Consider the following 19,081-nt stretch of genomic DNA (forward strand, 5'->3'; position numbering starts at 1 on the left):
CTTAGTGGTCACAACTTGGGTCAAATAATGAAGTATAAAGTCAGTACACACGTGGCTAATTGTCTTTGTTCTTTCGTTCTGAACAACGACTTAATTAAACGCGTCACTTTGATTAGAAGAACCAGTCAAGCCTTGAAAAATTCCATCATCCTTTTTAATTTTTGAATTGTTCAACAACAGTCTGCGGTCCCATCTATATATACCCAAACATTGCAATAACATATTCACCAAACTATCTCTCTTTCTTTAACAATTCAAAAAAAAAAGAAAAAAAAAAACTGTCATTCTTTATTCTCTCAAGCTCTTCTTCTTCTACAGCAATGGCTGCCAATGGTACTGATGATCATCATGAAACGATGACGAAGATGATGAAGCCAGAAGGGTATCCATCATCAGACGACGAGGAAATGGAGGTCTATACGAGCACCACTTCAGAAAGCATCTGGAACAGTCCATTTTTCAGTACACACAATGACATGTCACTGCTGGAGAGCGGCCTCCTGCAAGGAAATATGAACGACATGGGAGACAACTACTACAGGTTTCAAGCAGAACACGGAGAACCAGTGGATCCGAGGTTGCTGTCGCTGTTGGTATATTTTAGGGAGCTCTTTGTCGAGAGCGAGCAAGTTTTCAAGAAGATATTTCCAGGGCTTCACGACGAGATTTCCGAGTTGCTTCAGAAATTCGGTTCGGCGATATCCCAAGTGAAATCGGATCGAACGAGGGTTCGGACGATGCAGAGGAGTTTGAGCATTGGGTCGCCGCGAACACTGTGTAGAGATGGAGATCTGGAGTCGCCGTCGGCGTCGAGGCTCGAGTATTTCAAGGTGCGGACTGTGCGCATTAATGGCATCGGTCAACAAGGTGACCAAGGCAGTGGTGGTGGTGGCGGCGGCGGCTCCAAATAAAGCATAGTCAAAGAATGGAGCTAGCTGCTAATTCCTTCAACATGTAGAGCAAAATTTATTATTTGTTATTATTCTTTTATTAATTTGTTGATATACACGAATTTTTAGAACCGTTGGACTGATGTTTATCAGTACTCAAAATGATCAGATACTATGATGTTTATTTTTATTTTTCTAAGCAAATGGGGAAAAAGGATGTTTAACTTAGTAAAGTTCTCTGAAAAAAACTGAACAGAGAATATGAAAAAAAAAATAAAAAATAAAAAGTCTTGTATAGGGGGAGTGTATCCTTTTTAATTTTAAGAAAGGCTCCTTGCTCAATATGGTAGAATATTGGATTCCGATATAAGATGTGAATTTTCTTATAAAATATGGTTTTCCTTGTAGGTAGCTTTAATGACCATGAGAATTAATGTATAGTTTTCATGTGGATAATATATATCATGAAAGTCTTTGATTTGTTTACCTTTGATAACTTGATTATCTGCTTGAGAGGGTTCATTAGTAATTTACCTAATAATGAGATGTTTGAATTTGCTTGTTGATCATATGAAATATTCCACCCAATCCGGCTACAATGAAACAGGATTAAGCTTGGATATGGAGTAGGAGAAAAAAGAGGCTGCTCAAAGTCAAAACTTTAAATTACGTATGCATGCAGTACTACTAGTACTAATGCACAACATAAGGATAACGATCTCATATGAATCAAGGAAGGCTTAAACTTCCTCAAAACTTCATATTCAATAGATTTTTCTTTTAAGGAAAGAAATTTCTTATCCCAAACTCAGTTGAAAGATTTTTCTCCAATCCAATTTATAAATTTTTCGTGTTTTTTAGAATGTGAGAAGCATATGATCTTTTACTAAAATCATTTATGTTTCTTACATATTCGAATGATACATGACAATATTATAGATTGTGTTGAAGAAATTTTCCCCCAATCCTATTTAAATGAATTTTTTGTCAATTTTCTAGTGAATAATAGTAACTCGAACTCCCAAGCCATAGGGGGTAGGATCCCCTAGAAAGCAAAAGTCTTTGTTTCGAATTTTGCTGATTACTTATTTGCCAACACGAAATTAATTGGATACCCGGCCAGATGGACATGGACAACTCTGAAGCTTCTAATTAGTCAACACAAGGACGTGGACCTAACCTAATTTCCATATATCTAGCTGGATAAATCCCCTCCTCCAAGAAACCTAGCTACGGTCAATCATGACCATATCTCATTATGACCCTATTCATAAATTGACCATGTCCTAACTTAATTTGTAAACACCTGTTATACGATCTAGTTGGAAATATTGGAATACATGATTGTAATCAGATTTTAGATCAAAATAGAAATTTCTTACAAATTAATTTATAAGTTCATACAAATCAGTTTAGTAAAATGAGTCTCACATATTTAAAATATGTGATAAATACATGTTTTATATATATATACCTTTTTAATAGTATGTGTCTTCCACCTTTATTTTTTTTTTTATTTTTTTTTTTCTAGAGATGGTGCAAAATGGGTGTTTTACCCTTAATAAGAAACAAACATCTTAGCTTGAAACAGAAAAAATAATATAACCCTTCACTCAAATAATTTTCATTATTTTGATAAAATACCTCAGAGGCAAAATACTAATTGATAAAACAACCAGAGCCACCGTCTTAATTGGTTTTAAAAATTTTAGAGTTCAAGGCTCGAAGGTGGGTGAGGGTTTTAGTGATGGGTGGTAGACATTGGATTAGAATGAATAGAAAAGTCCATAGAATTAATTTGAATTAAAGATTAGTATTTTTATTTCCATCATATTTGATGTTATTACTTGATGTGTCAAATTTTTATTGAAATTTGTAAAATAAAGTTTTACACTATATCCTCATAAAAGGGACTCTCGTTTTTTCAATAGTATTAATTATAATAATAAAAAAAAACATGTATTTCTCGTATATTTTTAAAACACATTTCTTTTTATTAGACTAATTTGTATAAAATTACAAACCAATTAATTCAAACTAATTGTTGTTCCTAAAGGATGCATGAGACTGATTTGTTTATTTCTATTCGGACAGCTGGTGGTGACAACACAAAGTGTGTAACATTTTCAGAAAAACTCCAGAAATTCGCCTCCGGTCAGCAACGCGTAGATTGGAGTACTGAGCACGACAAGCATGGAAACTTCGGATTTTTTCATCTTTCATTATCCAACAAGTTATCCAACATCTTATGCTTATAATTTTATAAATACCCCAAAGCCTTATACATCTTTTTCAATCTCATCTTTTGTTTCTCTCAATCTTCCAAAAAAAGAAAGAAGAAAATCTCCATGGATAACCATCACGATGCATGGGGAAGATATGCAGTAGAGCACGGGTGTCCGTCCGATGAAGGAATGAACGACGTGGCATCAAGCTCCAGGAATTCGCCATTTCTGGGCACGGTAGACGACATGCAACTGCTGGAAAGTGGTCTGTTTCGGAAACAATATGGCGATTATTACGTGGGTGGTGATGGAAAATCGGTTGATCCGAGGTTGTTGTCGTTGCTGGAGTTCTTCAGGGAGCTCTTTGTTCGGAGACGGGAGATGTTCAGGAACATATTTCCGGGGCTTCACGATGAGTTTGTGGAGGTGTCTAAGAAAGTCGGCGGCGTTGTGGCGCAACTTCAAGAGAATAGGAGGAGAGCTCCGACGACCGTGCAGAGGAGTCTGAGCGTCGGATCGCCGCGAACGCCGTCGGGGAAACGAGGGGAACCACCGTTGAGGCTCGAGCGGTTCAAGGTGCGTACTGTAATTCTGGCTGCCGGTGTTGGACAAGGCGGTAAAGGAGGAGGCGGCGGCGGTCAGCAGGGTTCCGGTGCCTCAAAATAAAAGCATTGGATTTGGATTAGACATGAAGAGCGTGGATGTTAACTTCATTTATTTTTTATTTTTTATTTTGTTTTTTATAATTATTAAAAAGGAATATTCTTTGTTGGAGGGGAATTAGACCTAATTGAATTGGTGATTAGGATTCTCAGTTATTCAAAGAAGGAGCTGAGAATTTTTTATTTTTATTTTTTTAAAATGTTTAAAAGCAAGTGTAATTTATCAAATCGGTTATATATATTGTTCATATTATAGTATGTATATAATATATATATTTAGATAGACTATTTTGTTATAATACAAATATGTGTATAAAATGTAATATATGTATGTGTAGTATAATATTTATTTGCACATATTAGTATATATAGATTTTATTTGTATAAGTTGTGTATATTTATCTATATTGTACCATACTACTAAAGTCTATAAGATACACTTATGCTCTAAACTCCTAGAAATTAAAGCTCAAAAAAATGTCAGGATAGCCATTCCATGAAAATGCATATTGCAAAGTATAATGTACAACCAAACAAAAGAATAACTACGTTATACAAATAGTCATTTTATTCTTGGGATTTATTCAACGTGCCCTTAATCTCTATTTAGGCTCAAAGTATTTTGTTTCTCTCGAAAAATATATGTAATGATCAGTACTGCATCCTCTCTCTCTCTCTCTCTGAAAATCATGCCTCAATAGGCCTATATAAATAGCATGAAACCTCGGTTTAAAGAGGTAACTTGCCTAAACAATAAAATTTTCTACAATTGACTGAGTATCGATCAAACTATATATACATATATTTTGACATGTTCGCACAATGAGAAAATGATAAGAAAAAAAAATTAGAATTAATAACATTCGCTTTATTAGGTGTGACCTTCTTCCGTGACAACAACCCCCACGTGCTCTTTGATCAAGTCTTAAATATTGTTCTAATGTTTGTATATATAACTTATATTGTTTGGACTATTTTATAGTTTTTTTATATAGACACCAAGCTAGACGTGGGAGCTGTTTTTCAGGCCAATATTGACAATACTAGGGAGGTCGATCCTTCTGACCCAAGTCCTGAAATGCAAGCTAGCGACCCAAACCCTCAAGAAACCAAGAAACTTCCATCACGATACAGCCTTAAGACAGCCTGGCCTATTCCGACGGCAAGATCATGAAGTTCACCAAATTTTGATTTCAACCAATGCTTTGATTGGCTGTTATCACTTTAATTAAGATTGCGATGTTATTGTCAGTCAAATCATTCAGTATTAATATTGTTTGGCAATTTACCAATATATATTTTCTCTTGCGTCTAATTATGAAAACGGTCCATTGCATTTTTTTTTTCTCAAACTATCAGTAATTTGGTCAAGTAATATGGGCAAATAATATGAAAAGTTTCATATGAGATTAAAATCCATTTGTTCAGATAGATGGATTCGAGGTGAACTCGATCATATTGCCTTTAGTAATTTGGATAAGCAATTATTGTACATTCCAATTGGTCTAATTCAGCGGGCAAATCGAACGTACATTATAATAGCTAATTTTATATTTATTCAACATGTTTTAGGGTGTGTTTGGCAATACGATTTTATAAACAAAAAAATGCGATTTTAAATCAAATCCCAAAAAATGAATTGTTTGGGATTGTGTTTGAAAAAAAAAAAAAAAAAAAAAAATTGTGATTTGAAAATGTATATTTTCTACTTTTTCAAATCGCAAGTAAGAATGCGCTTTTTTGAAAACATACAATTTAAAAAGCTAAATGTAATTTTAAACGTGAAACTGCAATTTTGCTAAATACTTAATTGTGTTTTTAAAAAATAATATTTTAAAATTTCACTTTTTAAAATTGCAAATCCAAACGAACACTTAATTTCCTTCTGACCTTTCTATATGTAATTTTTTTTTTTTTTTTTTTTTTGGCACCCGGTGAGAAGAGGTAATAAAAAGAGAGAGAAGATGGAGAAGAGTACATAAGCGATATATTGTTTACCTAAAAGTACTTGCTAATAAAAAAGCAAAATAAGAAGACAAGACCATTATTTTATCATTATTATATGTTTTAAGGGTTGTTTGTTAACGACTTTGTCCACCTTTTTATCAAAAAAATTAAAAATTAAAAAAAAAAAAGAATAATGATTGGTATAAAAAGGTCAAAAAAAAAAAAAAAAATAGTACAGAAAAGTGGAGAAGTTTTGTTTTCAGTTATTTTTTTATTTGAATAGCAATAAAAAGTAAATGATGTGATGTAAAAAATGATAATATTTTAATGTTGATTTAGTGTTTATGGATGGGGAGGTTTTTAACAAACAACTCTTTAAATTTAAAATCATTATTATGTCAAAATTTAATAATAATCCATCCCAACTCAACATTCATAGACAAAAGGATGGAATATTGTGATGTAACTCTTTACAGCATTTGGAGATCGAGATGCTCTAAGGGATGATCCGGCAATGAATATGCCTACCTTGTTGGCATTATTCATTTTTCATCTTCTTTGGATCTACCACTCACATAAAGTCGTCGGTCATAATCCAACGGCCTTGAATGAATCTTGTGCTGATTAATAATAATAATAAACAATTAACCTACTAATTTCGGTTTGACCAGGGAAATTAAACCTGCCACCCGTTTTCCTTTGAAATTCCACACCTTTGCAGCCTCCACCCACCACTTCTCTCCTAATCTCTTTCTTCCAAATTAACCTATCATATATGTTTGTTTGTTTGTGTCAATTCGAAATCCATCAAACAAGTGGATTTTGAAAATATGGGGGTCGCCCGCCGTAAATGGGCAAAATGGCGACGCTTGTTGCTTGGAAACGTTTTAAAGATAGAAGAAACTTTCTCACGAAAAAAAAAAATTTGACATTTATAAAGCTTAATTCTAGTATGAACTTATATGGATGCTCTAGTACGGTGCAAAGTACTTTATGCATACAAGCGTGGGATATATAGTAGGTTGTAGAGTACTAGGGGCGAAGGGGAAATATTTTCTCTAAAATTTCTCAACTACATTGCATTTTAGAGAAATATTTATTGTAACTCTTGGGCATTTAATTTTCTTGAATTTTTATTGCTTTTGTAATCGACCTTTAAATTTTGAAAAAAGTCTCAAATAAGTGTATCAAAACTTTAAAAAGCTTGGAATGCCATCTTTCCACCTCTGATAGGATTTAACAGAAAAATTTACCAAATGAATGACATTAAAATTAACTATACAGAGTTTTTAAATTTCAAGGAATGATTGCAAAAATTATGAAAGTTTGATAAATATTAAGCAGAGTTTCCTTTGTTTTATCATTCTTTTCTAAGAAAAGGGTAGCGTCTCTCTTCATAGGTGAATGATTTAGCAGACCTGGAATGGCCGTCGACTTTCTTTCATAGGTGGATGAGGGTGCGCCATGCTTTCTATGAATTCTCTATGGATGGGCCTAAACCGGAACCAGAACCAGAACCAAAACTGCAAAAACGGGTTTCCATTTTTTCAAACCCGGGTCTGGAGCTCCAGTTCTTCCAGCTCTGCCTCATCCACCTCTCCAAGCCATTAACTCACATAGGCCAGCAACGCCCAGAACCGGGACCGGTCGGGCCGGGTCTCATGGAAAATTTTAGTTGGCTAAAATCTTCTTGGGATTCTGCAGTGCTGTACGTTTTGTTTGTAAAAGGGTGGTTTCTGCAGTAACAGTTTCCTTTTTCTCTGTTCTGTTTGTTTAGTTTGAATAGGTGATGATCAATTTGGTGTAATTTTCTGGAGAAAAAAAAAAAAGAACTTTTAAAAACTGTTAGTTGTGACACTTAGGGTCTGTTTGGATTTGCGATTTTAAAAAATGCGATTTAAAAATAGCAATTTGAAAACGTGATTTTTAAAACGATGGCAAAATCGCAGTCTAACCTTTAAAATTCTACATTATGAAAAAACAAAAAACCTTCTTACCTATGATTTGATCTGCATTTTCAAATCACAATTTTTAAAAACACAATCCCAAACAATCTATTAGATAAATTAAACTACAGTTTTGTTACAATTAAGCTATTTTTATGTCATTCTTCCAAAAATATCAGTATTTTCTTTAAAAAAAAATTAAATAAAATTAATTAGAAAAACTAAAATAAAAAATCAAACAAATTCTTTCTATACTAATCCAACCTTACTATATGTATTTCAGTATTTAATCAAAATTTTAATTTTTCTTTTTGTCTGAATTCATTTATTTATTTTTAGAGATATGGTAGAATTTAATAAAAATTTCATATTTTGCTCATAAAAGTCCATATAGCAAGATGCCACATCATCTTTTTTTTTTGTTTTGTCTTTCTCCCTAAAAAAAAAAAGAAAAATGATATGGCATCTTGCCATGTGGACTTTTATGGGCAAAATGTGGAGTTGTTATTAGATTCTAGCATTTCTCTTATTTTTATTTTTAAAGAGGATTGGGGTGTTTTTAAAAGAATGACAAAAAAATGGTTTAATTGCAACAAAACTGTAGTTTGATGTATCTAAGTGCATGTCACACCGATTAGACAGTTAATTCGCATAACTTTTTTAAAAGTAGCAGATAGTTCAGAAAGTTTAAGTATATTTAACCCAAAACATATTAATGACTTTGGCTATTTTTACATGTTCTAAACTTTTGGTGACGGTCTCATCCGGGACAACAACGTACAATGCTTGTATGGTTTATATTGTTTGGACTATTTTATAATTTTTTTTAAAAAAAAAAAACACCAAGACGTGGGAGCTATTTATGTTTTCTAGCCATTAATATATATTGACAATCTGAGGGAGGTCCTTCTAACCCAACTCCTCAATTAATTCAAGTTACCCAATCTCTCAAGAAACCAAGGAACTTCTATCATGACAGGCTGATAGAATTGCAAATGTTTAGACAGCCCTATTGCGACAGCAAGATTATGAAGTTGACTAAAATTTGATTTCAATCTTTGCTATGATTGGCTGTTATCACTTTAACTAAGGTTGTGATGTTATTGTAGCTACATTCAATATTGTTTGGCAATCTCACAACATTTATCTTCTTTTAGTGTCTACTTAATTTGGATAAGGAGGATAAGGATCTAACATAATTTTTTTATTCTTAATAATAAGTTAGGCAGGTAATATGATAGGTTACATCAAGTAGAGTAAAGCTATATATCATCATTTTATTTTTTAGAATTGATATGATTTTTAAAATCATAATTTTATTAAAATTCAATGGTAATTTAATAAATGAAGATTTTAAATGTCATATCAATTTTGACTATATACTCGGTCCTATATGAAGTTGTGAATAATTTGAAACAAGAGTTATTCTCAATAGTTTGTAGTTTTGGGCAGTCAAGCATGTAAAGAGGGACGCGAATGAAGCAGCTTATTGTTTAGCAAAACTAGCTCTTGGACATTCTATAGAACAAGTCTGGATGGAGGATAGTCTCATGTGCATCCAGAATATTGTACTTGCTGAGCAAAAATATTTGGTCTAATTTCTGTAAGACAAACTCTCTCTCTCTCTCTCTCTCTATATATATATATATATATATAATCTCATTGTCCCCCTCTCATCCTCCAAAGTTAATGTGTAGTCTTCTAACCAAAAAATTAATTTTCATGTATCAAATACTACAGACCATGCCACATTAGGTTTAGGGATGAAAGCGGAATAATGGGGTAATATATAGCATTACTCTCATATAACACCTATATGTCTGGATAAACAATCTAATAGTCCAAAATTTATTTGAACATCTAAATTTCATATGAACTCTCTCACATTATCTTACAAGATAATTGCTGAGGATCCACCCAGACTAATTTAGTGGCCAAAAATCGCTAATATTTATTCAACATGTTTTAATCTCCTTCCAACCTCTATATAATAATCGCAAATTCTCTTCATCTACCTCCAGCCACCTCTATATATATATTAAAGCCAAACAATTTATATTACAAACAAATTCGTTGTCAATTTGTCATCTACCTGCCCTTACACGACTCCCTCAATCTCATTCTTCAATTTTCTCAACCATCTAAACAAGATCATCATCTTCTCCTCAAGGCTCCATGGGCAACCTTCTCAACAAGAACAACTTCTCCAAAGTTGACGGCGGCGACGACGCGCTGAACGCACAACCTGATCAAGCACCGGAACGCCACCGCCACCGGAATCCATCCGACGAGCAAATGATTGTTCCATCGCTAGTAAGAAGAGATCATCTGCTTCGAAAAAACGCAGGCGACATGTGTGACATCTGTTATAGAATTCATCGGAAGGCGGCCGGGAAAGCAGTTGATCCGAGGTTGCTGACCGTGCTAGAATTTTTCCGACAACTCTACGTGCGGCGACGGGAAGTGTTCGAGACAAGTTTTCCGGATCTTCACAGCGAGTTTGATGAGATATTTAAGAAGCATGGCGCGAAGTTGTCCCAAGCAAAATCATCCGGTCGTCAAGGGAAAGTGAAAAGTGTACAGAGGAGCTCGAGCGTTGGATCGTCGCGCGAGATATCCGGGGATGATTTGAAGCTCGAAAGGTTTAAGGTAAAGACTGTAGTTGTCGGTGGTGATGTTAAAGAAGGTGGCAAAGGAGGTCAGGGTGATAAAAAGTAAGGGAAATAGATATGGTCAGCGTGAGAAAAATAATGTGTAGAATATTCTTTGCTTCAGAAGATATATATATCATGGGATTTCGGTAAATTCATCTGCAGTGCAATTTGGGTGGATTAAATCTTTTTGGTTATTTGTTTGTACGGGCTATATATATATATATATATATATATAGAGAGAGAGAGAGAGAGAGAGAGAGAGAGAGAGTATTGATTTGTTTCATTTCATGCCCCCAACAATTGCATGTTTACTATATATATGTTAAATATATTATTGAAGAGAATTCTTATGTGCTTTTTTTGTGTTCTTCTCTTATCTTCCTGATTTTAGATGAATATTATTTTTTAAAAACTAAGTGAAATACATAAGGGCAACTTTCTTTTTTGTTTTTTTAGAAAATAATATACACCTACGACTAAGGGACACGAGTAGAATACTAGGAGAGCACCTAACATTTTTCTTTATTGAATATATTGGAGAGCAGAAGAATGAGAGAGAGAGAGAAGAGAATGAAAGCGGAAGCATGGATTACATTGTATCAAGTAGTTATTGAGTAATATTATATAGACCTCTATTTACAGAGAGCCTATAAGTGATAAGTAAGAAATCCTATGCTAATTAAAGTAGGAAATATGATGCTGACTAAGAAGGTGTTTTTGGACTTGGTGTCTGGACAGGCTTCCCTCATGTCCGGACACGGCTGCGATCTTGGAGTTACTGGAGTTAGTGTCCAGACAGGGCCCTTGGAGTGTTCGGACAAGATGGCAGAATGACTTTTTTATGTTATTTTTATGCACATTTTTTTTACACGTCTGGACACCTTTCGAAGATTTACAATTCTGACTTTAATTCGTATTTCGTTTAGGTTTAGGGTTTGAGGGTCTATAAATACATGTTTTATAGCCCTAAGAACATAGTTTTTTATTATTATTGAGTTTGTTTAATAAGAATTACTCAGATCTGAGTTTCCTTTTTGTTTTTCTTCAAAACCTAGATAGTATTTAACTTTTCAAGAAGATTTTTTAGATCCTTTGATAGAATCAAGATCTAGAAATACCTATCCGCTGTTTAATGTTGTTATCCGCTACAACTCACTAAGTCACGTTGCATCAAAATAACTCCTAGAGAATAATATAAAATATTATATATATATATATATATATATATATATATATATGAATGAATGAATTTTTTATGACCACGATCAAAAGGCTGGAACAAACTTTACAAATCGAACAAAAGAACAATAAAAAAAACCTAAACACATTCTATCTACCCCATAAACAAATCAAAATACAATGATAATAACCCAACAGATCGAATGTTTGTTAAGAGTATATTTCCATATATTTGTGATTACAATCAAATGGTTACAATTGCATATCAAATCCTTGTGATTATATTGATTATCAAATCCTTATTATTAATAATCAAATCTATGTGATTTGATTATTTTATTTGTCGTGTATTCACCTATTCTATTTTTCTTATAAGTGGGAATGATTTGTATTCTAAAATCAATCAAGTGAATAAGTGTATAATGTAGTCTTATGGTTTTGTTGTGGAGATGTAGGTCATAGACGAAACTACTAAAATTTTTGTATTTATTTTATTATTCTGCACTTTGTTTTTATTTTTTCCATTAGATTAAAACATAACATTATGTACCAATATACGCGAATTATTACATATCTCTACATTCAAATCATTTTTCTTTACCTTTAATTCGGCTTCTCACTTCCCATATAATCCCTGCAGCAGCCTCTTCTATGATTTTTGTTGATTTCCATGCCGGATATCATTTCTCAGCCTCCAAAAATGATACACAGTAGAACTCCAAGCTAACATGCAGACAATGGCCGTACTTTTATTTTTCCAATCCTACAGGAGGATCAGTGATTAGGCAATTTCCCATGGAGGCTGAGGAAGGACATAGCGATTTACTCATAGTGGGAACCACCTCCTGGCCAAAAGGAGTACGGGTTCCGCCACTCTTCTTGGCCACTGAAGTGGTTCGAAACCAACCCCGTGGTTATACATAAAAACTAAGGTTGTGTTTAGTATGCGAAATAATTATTTCATTAAAAAAAATGGTAACTTTATTTTAAATTCTTAAATTACCACACAATTTGACATACTTTCGAGCTGTAAAACCTTTTAATTTGGACCCTTGAATTTTAAATTGCAATCAATTTATTCACTCCGTCAATTTTTGCTGTTAAAATCCCTAAAAAAGACAAAATTACCCTTTAATTTTCTTTTTATTAAAAAAAAAGAAAAAAAAAAAAGGTCACGAGGTGGCCCAACCGTGGGTCACCTTGTGATTTTTTTTTATGATATATTTTTTTAATTTTTAATTTAAAATTAAGGTTAAATTTAGAATTTTTTTTTTAAAAAAAAAAAAAAAAAAAAAAGTCAGGGGTATAAATGTCATTGTCTCACTTTTAACGTTTAAAATCTGATAGAGGGGTTCAAATTGACTGTAATTGAAAGTTCAAGTATCTAAATTAAAAGGTTTCAAAGTTTGGAATATGTCAAATGACATAATAGTTGAGGAGTCTAAAGTGAAATTACTACTTTAAAAAAAAAAAAACTTTATTAAAAATGGAAGAAAGTAGAATGAATAGTTAATTATTTCCTGCTTGAGTAGGAGAATGGTTATTCTAAGTGTTAAGAGTATATGCATATTTTAACCCTAAGGCTATTTTATTTCATATTATTCAATGCTTAATAAAAGCTGCGTCATTTATTCTAATAAAACTATTTTTTTTTTTGGTTGCGGGATTGCACGAAAAAGAGAGTTTTTCATTCTTGTTGGAGGCGCCGCACTTGGGAAAAAGAAATTGACTATGTTCTGGCCACACGGTGAAAGAGAAAAAAGAGCGAGACCAACCACTGTTTGCTCCAGGAAAAAAAATTCTTCGTCCTCTTTTTCTTTCTTTTTTTTTTTTTTTTTTTTTTTAAATAATCTCTTTTATGTGATAATGAGATTTAACTTAATTTATTGAGATTGAATTTTGAGTAATTTTCTTTTCACTATTTTGTATTCTATCTTTAATAATGACTTGAGTTCTTGCGCGTAATTTTTTTTTTATTATCTTTTTTACCATAATAATGACTTTTGGTACAACAAGTAGTTATGTACTTTGAATGAGTATCGTAGTTCATGCACTTTCTTTTGTTTTAACCAATTCATGTTGTCATGAATAAACTAGACCCTACGCAAAGCACATATTTCACTGAACCGGTTTATTGATTTATTGATTGGTTGAATCTAGTTCAAGTTTCAACCTGATTCAACCAATTAGTAGAATTAAGGGATCATTCAAAGTGAAAATAAGACGAAATTAGGGTTTAATGAATTGAATTGACCGACCATATCTGATCATTTTAAAAGAATGTAATTATTAATTAACATATATAAGTAAAGAAATGTTCTTTGAGTGAAGTATCTGGTGTATATATATATATATATATCATATTGATCAGCTTAAATGAGTTCTGATTAATGTCTTATGGGTGGGACAATTCACAATAGGGTTCATACCCCTAAGCTTTTTTTCTTTTGGTTGGAAGAAGCTTGCCCTTTAGAATGATGCTGCCAATAATTTATTTATGAGAGAACCCCCTTTTTTAATAATTGAAAAAATAATAATAATCTTTAACAGCTAATACACGGCCTACGATCTGGCTAAACACAAATCTATTTACTCTTTTCATTAGCACGTACGCCTAGTGGCTGAATTGTCTTATATCTTAAAAAATAAAAAAATCTATATATCACCCCATTTTCTTCTCTTATCTCCCAATCCTATGTGATTACAACCCCAAAAAATCAAACTTCATGCACTTAATGCTAGGATCGGAGGACCACGCCACATAGGATTAGGGCAACAAAATTTTCTCCGGTTTATTTAAATTTGAGGAGCATTTTTGTATTTTTACTTTTGAAATAGACAAAAATATTTTTTCAATATAATTAATTGGATATTTTTCAGTTCATTTGAATTAGAGAAGTTCGGGATACATAGCATTGTTCCAAAAAAAAAAAAAAAAAAAAAAAAAAAAACACACATCATCAATAGAGAGGGAGAGTAATGATTGCTGTACATGCATCACCCCATTATCTTTCAAAGCCTATGTAGGGTAGTTCTTTCCTACCAAAAAATCAATCTTCATATACTAAATGATGTGCAACACGGCATCACATTGACTTTAAGGGAATAAGAGGAAATGGGAGAGGGGTGACGTATTGATGTATAGCAAAATATATATATATATATATATATATATATATATATATATATATAAAAAATACCCTTCATTCATATTTTGGTAAGAGGAAGGGATATGTCACTTCAATTTTGAAGGTGATTATTACTTATTTGTCGATAACTGACACAATCTATGTGGAAGACTTGGCTTGTTTTATTCTTTCTTCAAACTTGGAGATGTTGTTATGAAAAAAAAAAAAAAAAAAAAAAAAGGAGAAAGTGTTATTTAGCAAAAGTGAGATTCTCTCTCTCTAATATACTTAATAATAAAAATTATAAAGTATGCTTCATACTTAATTTATTATGTAGTATACATAGTGATTGACCAAAATTTCAGGCAAAAAATAGGTTGCAAATTAAGTCTCACAAGCTAAAAATCATCACGCAACATTTTTCTGTAAAAAGAAAGAAAAATATTGTTTCATCTCCGACCTACTGATTGCTTTTTGGTTTTTATTTATTTATTTTATTTTATAACAACGGGTCTTCTCTATTCATTTCATAAAAATATAGGGCATGTTGTTCTAACAAAATAATATCATAGATATAATGACAAATTTCTTTCGTCCAAATTTGATCTATGTTTTGTTCAACTCTTTGAATGTCACCGTTCTAATCAGTTTCCAAATATGCATCATATTTTGGCGAATCACGTCTTTGGCCGCTGCTGTGTCCATTGTAACTTTCTCAACTATACAATGATTTTCTGGTTTTTTCTATCCCCGCTACAAGTACTTTCTCAAATGCAATCCCCTTCGTTGCCTCTACCATAAGTGACAATTATGCCTCTACCATAAGTGACAATTCTAGCTTCCATATGTCTGATAATTCCTTCGTCATTGAGCAATTATTTGCTCTTAAAAAAGAAACAGAGAGAAAACAAAAGGCAGATGGGAGATCTAAAATCGTTACTTTTAAGGTTTCGTGTAAACAAACCCTTAAAAAATGACTAAAGGAAATCAAAACAAAAAACAGAAAGAAAAAGAAATAAAAAATAAAAAAACTGCTCATAAATTGCTGCTGAAGGCAAATCTAAAGAGAAGACAAACAGTAACCGAACTTGAACATTAGCAAACTCATTATTATATATATATATATATATATATATATTGGCGTCTAGGGTTTTTTCTTGATGTTTGCTTTTTGAATGAACAAGCTGCTGAGAAGATTATATTAGAAAAAAAAAAAAAGCTGCTGAGAAGATTATAATATATAGTCTCTGGCTCTCTGCCCTAAGCTAAGATTGCTTTCCTCCTTTTTGGTAATTATTGGTTGTTGCTTTTTTGAACAATTTACTACTACAGGGAACATGGTGAAACTAATTAAAGAAAAGCGTTATCAAAGCCAAACAAAGCTTTATATTGCATGCCTCTTTTTTCTTTTCTGTTTTTTTCTTTTCTCTTTTACTTTTTCTTTCGATGATATGTATTTTTTATTACCTCTAAATGAAGTCGATAGAGGAATGAAATCACCTTTTAGCATAACTTGTAAGTACAATCTACACCACTTCTTTCTATTTTGAGCATTGTACCTATTGCTTTTGCCAAACAAGAAAGAAAAAGTAAAAGAGAACAAAAATAAAATCACGATGTGATACTTTATCTACACCAATCTACGTGCTTTTCCAAAATAAGAAAGAAAGAAAAAGTAAAAGAGAAAGAAAAAAAAAATCATGGTGAGATATCAGATAAGATATGATGCGTGGAAAATGAGTGTTAGAAGATCTTGTGTGTTCTCAAATTTGATTGGATTTTAAAACCACTATTGAATTTAAAAATATTGTTATTGAATTTTAATATATCGATAATTTTAAAAGGCAACTCACATTGAACGAATGATTTTTAACATTTATGGATTTGTGAACTCATGTGGGTCTCATACAAATTTAATGATAGATTAATCCATTTAATATACGGAGATGGTTGAAATAATTATTTTTACCATTTAGCAGTTTTTATAAATATTTCATTAACTCTGATTTTTAATTTACTGTTGGAAATCAGTTGTAACTTTTACGAAAAAGAGAAGGAATATTAAATTTTAGCTTTGAAATTTTTGGATCTTGTGAGAATGATGATATTGAAAGCATATGCGTTTTGTGATTGTAGTGTTAGAGAGAGAGAGAGAAAGAGAGATATCTAGAGAGAGAGAGAGCATAGACTGCATAGCACATATATATATATATATATTAGTAGGAATACTCCAAGAAGAGATCGAGGAAACAATATTATAGTGAGAAAGTGAAAGATTTGCTATCAGCATGCATGGCATTTAAGAGGTACTCCAAGAGTATAAGCATTCTTTAAAGCAAAATTTGCAGGTTCTTTCCTCCATCGTTTCACTTTATTTTGTTATTCATCATAAAGTTTGCTGAATTATTTTTTTATGACAAATACAAATGTTGCCTTTATTTAGACTTTGATGTAGGTGATCAGTTTAGTCCTACACTTTTTTATTTGAATGATTTTAGTTTCAAGAATGAGTTGATGGTATGGTATCCTAAATTCTCAACTAATAGCACCTATAAAATAAGGGAGGTCAAGCTCAAAGTCTCCTGCTAAGGATTCAGCAGGAGTTACTCCGATGCTTAAATCAGAATTTGTCTTGATGATAGACAAAAAACATATCATCGAAAGTTTAAGAAGAAAGTGTTTGACTAAAATTGAACATATCTTTCAATTTGACCCAATTCCCTTCTCTTTTATGGTGTGTTTTCCGACGAGTTGTTGGTTAGAGGAGAGGTTCATGGGCTAACATGTTTAATTATGTGGGCCCCTCCCTTAGTCACACATTCTTGAGCCACTGAGAATAATGAAATGTCAAATAATTCGAGCGATAGGGGCTAAGATATGGTAGATACGGCTTCTTTTTAAACGTTTTGTGCATAACCTTTTCGATCGGGCTAGGTCCATGGATCCTCCTGTCTATGGATACGAAAGTGCTTCTTAGAAGAAATGGATGGGAAGTAGTAACTTATGATAGTGGCAATAGAAGGAGAGAGCGTAGGAAAATAATTTCTTATTTTGTAATGTAAATTTAGAGGTAAGGAATAAATAGTGTCATTTTACCATTACCATTATTGATGGTGTGATGGAAAATCATGTGCATTTTACATGGGACACATGATTAGATATATTAGATTTTATAAAACAATTAGCAAAATGTTTGATTTGTCATAAATGTAATGTGCAAGGACTAAAAATTGTTAAACATTTAAAGTTTAGGGACTAAATTGCAAGGACTACATTGAAATTTTGTATAAAATATTACTCAATCATAAATACAAGCCACCCCATTTATCAGAAATGCATTTGCAACACTGGGTTTCTAAAATATTTATATACCTCAACTATTTACAAGGTGAAAATTGTGTTAAATTATCTACTGTCGTAGAAGTTTAAATTAATAGAAAATAGTGAATTTAATTATTAAATTAATATTTTATAACACTCTCATGTATCTATAAACTCAAACTTTTTCTTAATAGAGCCTTTCACTATCAATGATTGTGATCTTTTTAAAAAATATTTAAGAATTAAAAACCAGATTTTCTGTTTTATTACCTCATTAATTCTTCTAAAGACAATAACTGTCTGAAAAAAAATTATTATTATTTTATTTCTCTCTTAGGTTCAAAACAATGTCTCAAACTTGATTGAGTTGTGGGCAGGGCGGAACTACCCTGAGCTTGGGGGACTCAAGCCCCCCACAAGCCAAGGGGTGGTCCCAAAAAAATTTTAAAAAAATACATTTAAAAATTAAATTTTGCCTTACACACCCAAATTTTTTTAAAAAAAAATTTTGTCTCCCAAACTAAATATTCTGAATCCGCCCCTAGTTGTGGGATATACTTGGAGACTCATGCATTACTCTGTATAAATAGATACTTTTATACCTATAATTTTATGAGCATGTTTCGTAGACCTTGAAAACAACATGATGAAATTTCAAAAAAAAAAAAAAAAAGATAACATGATGACTAGAATACTTTATTTATTTATAACAATAATAATACTATTAAATATCAATGAACTAAAGTATATACAATTTTACCATTGGCCTTCATAGCCTAATGGTACCCACCATTCAATCATGGAAGTCTTTGTTTCATCCATCATGCGTTTTGAGATTTTTTTTTTTTATATTTAAATGTTCTTCCATCCTTTGATAAAAAGAAAAATTAATCTAAATTTTCTTTCCGACATCAAAACTATTGCAATGACACTTTTCTTTTTTTTTCTTAATATTGATTTATTAATTAATTTCAATACTATGAATGGAATTGACTTGTAAATACTATTTACCGACTGTTATACGACTACCATACAACTTGATAATGTTAGAGTAAAAATTAGGTATTGGATCAACAATTGTATGGAAAAAAAATCAATGACTAATTTTCACTATCATGTTATCCAAGTT

The 19,081-nt window shown here is 32.0% G+C and overlaps 2 protein-coding genes across 2 annotated transcripts; both read left to right on the top strand.

The window, feature by feature from the left end:
- The first annotated feature begins 291 nt into the window (after positions 1–291).
- Positions 292–911, top strand: LOC132171667 (uncharacterized). Its single transcript, XM_059583045.1, has one exon. The coding sequence runs from the start codon at positions 321–323 to the stop codon at positions 909–911; it is 591 nt and encodes a 196-aa protein (XP_059439028.1). The 5' UTR covers positions 292–320.
- An 8,285-nt stretch (positions 912–9,196) lies between these two features.
- LOC132174782 (uncharacterized) lies at positions 9,197–10,470 on the top strand. The gene is made up of 2 exons (XM_059586461.1): positions 9,197–9,273; positions 9,841–10,470. The coding sequence occupies exon 2, from the start codon at positions 9,846–9,848 to the stop codon at positions 10,386–10,388; it is 543 nt and encodes a 180-aa protein (XP_059442444.1). The 5' UTR covers positions 9,197–9,273; positions 9,841–9,845; the 3' UTR covers positions 10,389–10,470.
- Positions 10,471–19,081: the final 8,611 nt, after the last annotated feature.

Source organism: Corylus avellana, chromosome ca1 (assembly GCF_901000735.1).
Source record: "Corylus avellana chromosome ca1, CavTom2PMs-1.0".
Taxonomy (NCBI): Eukaryota; Viridiplantae; Streptophyta; class Magnoliopsida; order Fagales; family Betulaceae; genus Corylus; species Corylus avellana.